Below are 7000 nucleotides of genomic sequence, written 5' to 3'. Positions count from 1 at the left end.
TTTTGTTTGTTTCCTGCGCTATATTGCTACTGAGTTTGTCAACAACTGTTGTGTCAACGCCATGTGCGGACGATCACCAAACAATGCTGCTGATTCGATCTTCCATGGGGGAGTGTGGTGACGGATGTACCTGGAGCGGTACAGGTGAGCTTCCAGCCCTGTTCGTATGTACAGCAGCTGCTGTCTGTATGCAGCATGGAGAGGGCCTATGCATCTCTTCAGCTGGGCAAGGTCTCTAGCTGTTTTAAGCATGCTCTTGTTCAGTCTATCTTAAAAAAAAGAACAATCTAGACCCAGCATTGTTTAAAAACTACAGACCTATTTCTAAATTGCCTTTGATTTTGAAAATTTTAGAAAAGGTTGTTGCGTACCAGCTAATAATGTTTTGGATTCTCATATCTTTGATAAGTTTCAGTCTGGCTTTTGTAAAAACTATTCAACTATTCAACTGAGACTACTCTCCTTAAGGTCTCTATTATATTTTGATGGCTGCTGATGGGGGTAAATGTTCTGTGCAGGTCCTACTAGATCTCAGTGCAGCGTTTGATACTGTAGATCACTGTACTCTAAATGATAGACTGAAAACAACTGTGGGCATTACTGGATCAGCACTGAATTGGTTTCGTCCTATCTTTCAGACAGGAGTTTTGCTGTGTCCATAGAAACATATATGTCAGACTCTGCTCCTCTGTCCTGTGGTGTGCCCCAAGGTTCTGTGTTCAGCCCCCTGCTGTTCAGTCTGTATTTGCTTCCTCTTGGAAAGATTATTGGTCGTTTTAAAAAAATATCTTACCATTGTTATTCTGGTGACATCCAATTATATTTATATTTTAGCCCTGATAGGCTAGACAAACTCTCCTTGTTGTACACTTGTTTAGCCTCCATTACGAATGGATGGCACACAATTTTTTGCAACTAAATTTAGACAAAGTTGAGGTGAGGATTTTTGCCCCAGACAACATTACCCCTAAGATTAGGCAGGCAATTGGGGCTATATCACTTTCAGATTGTAATGTTATGCAAAATGACAAATCTAACAGTCATGTGAAATCTGTGGTTGGTTCCTGCTTTTTCCATCTAAGGAACATTACTAAGATAAAATCTGTGGTTTCTAAAAAAAGAGATGGAGATACTTGTTCACGCTTTCGTTTCTTCACGTTTGGATTATTGCAATGTACTATACACTCATTTATACAAATCATCCATCTGAGATCTTCAGGCCAAGACCTTTTAACTGTTCCCAGAACGCGTTTTAAGACCAGAGGTGACCGTGCCTTTTCTGTGGTGGCTCCAAGGCTCTGGAACGCTTTCCCTTTAGCCTTGAGAGCTTTGGATTCTGTGGAAACTTAAAAAAAATAAATAAAAAAAAAAACACACCTGAAGACATCTTTTTAGACAAGCCCTTAACTAGCAATTTTGCTAAGTATTTTATGTGTTGTTGTTTTTATTTGTTTTACTGTAAAGCACTTTGTGACCCCTTGTCTGTGAAAGGTGCTATATAAATAAAGTTTACTTACACATAGCAGAGAAGACCCTTGGACTTCTTACTTACTGATTGTTTGAAGTGCCCTAAATTCTTCAGAAAGACTTCAGAAATTATTCTACTAAGCCTTTAAGTGTCAGCCAAGTGTGAAAAATACTTTCATATTTCACACAATGTACATTCAAAGCACCCACATCTTTATGTACGGACAGAGCTCAGCCTTTCTTCCAGTTACTGACGCCAAAAATGAAAGGGCTGTAGGTTTTCAAAAATCACTTCTGAAGGCTTCAGGATTTGAGATCCATTTGAGCTGTAGGGACTGTTTCCTCTGCGTAGATGGAAAGTTTCCACTGCAACAATAACATACCGTACTGATGAAGTCCAAAGAAGGCAGAATGTGTACGCCAACGCTTTCTCGCACACTTTAAGCCAGCCGAGCACACACACAAAAATTGAAGACAAGCAAAAACAAGGCAACACTCTCAGCCACACTCTCAGTGTTAAGGCAGAAATTCCTTGCATTCAAAGTTATTTAAATACTATTTTATGCAGTATAGCTGAAATTCAAGATTAGTGTAGCATCACACACTGGCAATGTTTTACTGAGCACTTATCAATCTATTTCCAAGGGTTGTTAAATTTAGATTGTATGTATTTATTACTGTTATCACAAACTACTATAGACAATAACTAAATTATTTAACAACTGGCAACTGACAAATGGCTGTATATACATATTTCTTCCATTTAATAACATAAGAGTTCTGCTTAGATTGCAAAACAAAGCGTATTACTGACAGTGTGCTGAGCCCACCCACCCTTTGCTCTGGGAAGAGATGTACATTTTTCTCATTCCATTCTCCAACACGTTAACATCTGTCCCAGGTCTAAGCTCTGAGGGGCTGAGTTAGTCACGCATACGGAAAGCTGCTTGAGAATCCATGTCTGCAGGCTACATCTTTGCTTTTAAGTCCCTGCTTTTTACTCATTACAGGACACATACCTGCAGGCTTAAGTGTAGCGTACATCCACCAATCTCCTCACATCTCTGAAAACACACCTGAGAGCTCCTGCAACGCCATTCATTCATTCATTCTTTCTTTACAACAGAAATATCTTTGGGCTGTACTTTTACTGTCTTACTGTAAATAAAAAAAGTTAGTACTGTTTTCAGTTGTTTGCTATGATTGACTATGCAACTAAGCTCTTGTGATGTTTGAGCTAGCTTTAGAACTGGGCGATATGGAAAAAATAAAATCAAATGTCACAATATTTTCGACCAAATACATCAATGCCGATATTGCAGGGTTGACTATTGGTGCTTTTACAAAATATTAACACAATGAGAGTTTTAATAAATGACCACCTATAATGAATACAATGACTAAGTGGGTAAAGACAAATAATAAAACTGCTAGTAAGCCTGGTAAGTTTAGAAAATGACATCACGTTACGGTTATGCAGCCTTTACAAACAGGAAAAGACTCGTGGCACAATATTACCATATCCAAAATTTAACAACATATCTAGCCTCATATATCCAGGTCGATATAATATCAATATATTTCCCAGCGTTAGCTAGCTTTCCACACATCAATTTAATAGTTCCAAAATTCGCTCATAGTCTCCTTATTTCCAGTGAAGTCAGAAGTCAAGCTCAGATTCCCTATAAGATCCCTGGAGCTAGTAGGTGTTTAGTGGTTTGCTTGCATTTTAGGAGCACAGGGGAAGCTTGATCCAAACACTTCAGGTTGAAGGAAGGGAAATCGTTTTGCTTGCCACCCTCATTTCATGACTCAAACCAAACAAATTCAACGTTGGTGCACAAGAAAAAGAAAAAAACTAGCAATTTTACAAGGCAACCGGGCCCCTCCCAGCATGCAGACATGCCTGCACACCAAGGAAACTGAATGTGTGTGTGTGTGTGTGTGTGTGTGTGTGTGTGTGTGTGTGTGTGTGTATGTGTGTGTCTGTGTGAATTATGGCCACCAGGAACGAGCTCAGCATTCCAGCACACAGAGACACAGTTTTCATGGGGCTTAAATGACAGCACTGTGGTCGACTGCTATTCCCAAAAAACTCACCATTTCTTAGTGCATTCCACCATCAGTTCCTGATAGGAAGCCACGAACTGGAATTTGGAGGCATGCTTCCCCACACGTTGCAGTCTCTTCCAAACCGAGGCCATGTTTCTTTAGAAGCAGGTAGTTTGTGTGTACCTATCCCGTCCTGGGCTTCCTTTCTTGGGCTTCCTTCGCACGAAGTCACGATAATGTTTATAGGAATCTGAGCACATCCAACCAGTATAGACGCATAATGAATATTTTACCGGAAGCACATTTAAAAAAACACTGCACATCTAGTCGTGGCTGCTGGTCTTTTAAAAACCGCCTGATGAATCCAAATGTAAGGACACAAAATCTCTGCAGCAGGGGTCGAGATTTGATTTAACGGCGCGCATGTTGTTGTGAAGAAATGTACTCCATCATTTTGAAAGGCATGATAAGTATTCCACTTTGTATTAATGTGATATTTCCAACTGGTGATCTTTCTGCAAAAGAAAGAAAAAAGGCACAGTCAGTAGAGCAACAGCAGTACTGTAAAGCCCCGGCATTCCGGAGTATTCTCGCTGATTTCTAACGTTAAAGGCTCCACTACCGTCCCCGATGCAGGGATGCTTTGTCCGCGTAACAGCTTTGTTACCGTCGGTTACAGCACAATAGATGTTAAAACGACCCGGTTTATCTGCATCGCTAACATAACACTTTGTTCGTGTGTAAGAATGTGTTATTAAGGACTCCAGCAGCACCACCACTTCTGCTGCCAGCACAGCGCACCGGGGTACTATGTACTGGTGTGGCAAGCTAACTTGGGATGTTTGAGAATACAAAATATGGATGTGTGTATTGAAACATTAACCGAGAACCAATGACATTACATAAAAAGAAGTCGGGTTAACCATCCAGTCTGAAAAAAAAAACACTCCGAGACACGCCACCCAACACTGAGATTCAAATAAAACATTTTATAAACATGGAATATTCGCAGGAATGTCTCTGAATCCAGGGAGTAGTCTGAGCCAAGCCCGAATGATTCAGCTGCTATGCTAGCGAGTGAACATGTGAAACTAGGTTAACTGTGCCTGTATGACACTCACCTTACAGCTATATCCAACGCATTGTCCGTTATGTGGCCTTATCAGCAGTGTTAAGAGATGGCAAACTGTCTACAACAAACTAACAACCGAGCGAGTGTAGCCCGCTTGAGAGCTAATGATCGCCTTCTTTGCAGCAGTACCGACACCAGCCATACATACTGCTAACCAGCCTGCTGCTAGCGACTAGGGCTAGCCATCACAACACGGCATTAGCGGAAACCGTTGCTTGCCAGTTGACACATTTGCTCCACAGGTAAGCGCAAGCTCCAGGACTCAGGACTTGTGTCAAAGCCGACATTTATTTGAGCTTGTCCCCAAGAACAAAGTTAAACAACAGTATTCCGACCCCAGGGAGGAGTTCCCCGAGAAAAGTAGTGCAACTGTTACTGATAGTTTGACCGCTCTGCTCCTCTGGAGTGCGTAAAGTTAGACAACAATTTTTCAAGATTTCCGTTTGGGGCATTTCAAATTAAATCGCTACTGATTAGGTGAGCTCAGCTTGCGTATACGTTATTCTATAACGAATCAATAGTAAACCAAAATACACTTGTTTGTTTCATTTTTTAAAAACACTGACTCGAAACATATGCCATTTTTGTCTAACAGTAATACATGTATTTTATTTTGAAGGCTAATCTGTAAACTTCCGCTGCTGTTCTATGTTCATCTGACAAGCTTGACCCAGCTTCGCCTCTCCATCATTTCGCCTGCCGCTTAGATGACTGAAGGCTGGGAAAGACCGAAAGACGCCCCCGGGCATCAACCATTGGTGGAATTGTATTTGTGCCATTTACAGATTGTTTACTGATTCATGAGGCATTTCTAGGTTGTTGATATCACACTGGTCAAATTCATAATCCTTCACCCTAACATTTAATCCTTGACTGTGTGTAGAGTGTAGATATAAAAATGCTTTCTGGCTCTGGCCTTTCCTTGGAATGATTGTTGCTGTCCTAAAGACTCATTCAGAGATGGATTAAAAAATCTATTGCTTGTGTATGAAGTCCCCAAAGCAAACATTTTACAGCTATATAGCCAATTAGCAAAATATAACTGACATTTATATTCTTACTTAAACAGCAGCCTAACTGGCAAAATCATTTCAAAGTGTTGGAATGAAGACAATACACACCAGGGCCGGGACACTATAGTATCAAAGCTCGCCCCCTCAGGTTAGTGCTAATGAGGATGAGACTTCCACTTCCTGGTCGTGTCACATTAATAAGTGAGTGTTAACCTTGTACTCCTGCATGCCGGGGGTCTTTTCACATGTTAAGAGGAAATAAAACACCTACCATCCATCAGAAATCAATACCCCCTCCTCCACACACACACACACACACACACACACACACACACACACACACACACACACACACACACACACACACACACACACACCCCACATCTCCACACATCCTTCACACTCCATAGTTGTAACCACAGGCTTGAATATGCATACTGTAGCAGGGGAAGCAGCTCTGCTCAGGCAAAGATTAATTTAATCTCAAAAAAGATATGGGTGTAATAACAGTACATTAATATTCTTTCATTTTATGTGTTGCTTAGGGATATAAGCTGCAAGAGAGATGGTGGATCTATTATGTTTTTTTTTCTCCTTTTGCTGGAAGGAGCTGGACGGAGAGATCCAGCAGAATATAAAATAACAAAGTGCCAGTGTTTCACTTTAGATAGTTAAAAACATGCACCCAGAAGCCATATTTGCTCTTTTAGTAAACACTTCAATATACCTGCCCCTGAAAAAATCTGGAACGCTCAACAATCAAAAATCTGCTTTATTTACACTAATGTCAAACAGCATCTACTTTTACTGTTCATTTAATGAAACACTATAAGGATTTACATAGAAGTGACTGGTCACATTCAGACATTTGCTGACATCTGCAATTTCACAAAATTGGCAATATATGCGCCTCTAAATCAGGTTTCAGAAAAGTATCTTGCCAAAATGTATCATAGATAAATAGTACATTGGGTGTTTTGGGATCAAACACGTCTATCTTGCCATCAAAACACAAAGCAGTATTTCAGATCAGCTTTCATTCAGTTCTGTTTTTGTAAACTGAGAACAATTTGGGGTTTTGGGTCATGGCCGATGTGACAGCAGGGGGCCTGCTGATCCTGCTGCTCTGTGTTGCCTGTTTACATTTTTCTCTGACAGAATACAGGGAGCCTCCCTCCATATATCAAGAAATGCTTTGATGTGACAAATGACCCGGTGCTAAATGACGCTTTGTGTGTCTGCCTGCCCACACGTCAGCAGAGGCCTCCTTTTCTACATGACACAGGAGGAAGACAGGCCTGCTGACGTGTGTCTGTGTGAAAGAAAGACTATATTA

At 40.8% G+C, this 7000-nt stretch overlaps 1 protein-coding gene across 8 annotated transcripts in view; it reads right to left on the bottom strand.

Moving 5' to 3' along the window:
• The window catches only part of ehbp1 (EH domain binding protein 1), a 147587-nt gene extending 142521 nt beyond the window's left edge, over positions 1 to 5066 (bottom strand). For 5 of the 8 annotated variants that reach the window (XM_032540855.1, XM_032540856.1, XM_032540857.1 and 2 more), the window contains exons 1-2: positions 4641 to 5066; positions 3568 to 4034 (exon numbers count right to left, since the gene is read on the bottom strand). In XM_032540855.1, the coding sequence (XP_032396746.1) occupies positions 3568 to 3671 (104 nt within the window). In that variant the 5' untranslated portion in view covers positions 3672 to 4034; positions 4641 to 5066. The remainder of the gene's footprint in view (positions 1 to 3567; positions 4035 to 4640) is intronic. The other 3 variants (XM_032540860.1, XM_032540861.1, XM_032540859.1) reach the window with 1 other exon arrangement.
• Between the last annotated feature and the right edge of the window lie 1934 nt (positions 5067 to 7000).

This window comes from Etheostoma spectabile, chromosome 17, assembly GCF_008692095.1.
Source record: "Etheostoma spectabile isolate EspeVRDwgs_2016 chromosome 17, UIUC_Espe_1.0, whole genome shotgun sequence".
In the NCBI taxonomy this organism is placed as follows: Eukaryota; Metazoa; Chordata; class Actinopteri; order Perciformes; family Percidae; genus Etheostoma; species Etheostoma spectabile.
This window is presented reverse-complemented; position numbering and strand designations above follow the sequence as displayed.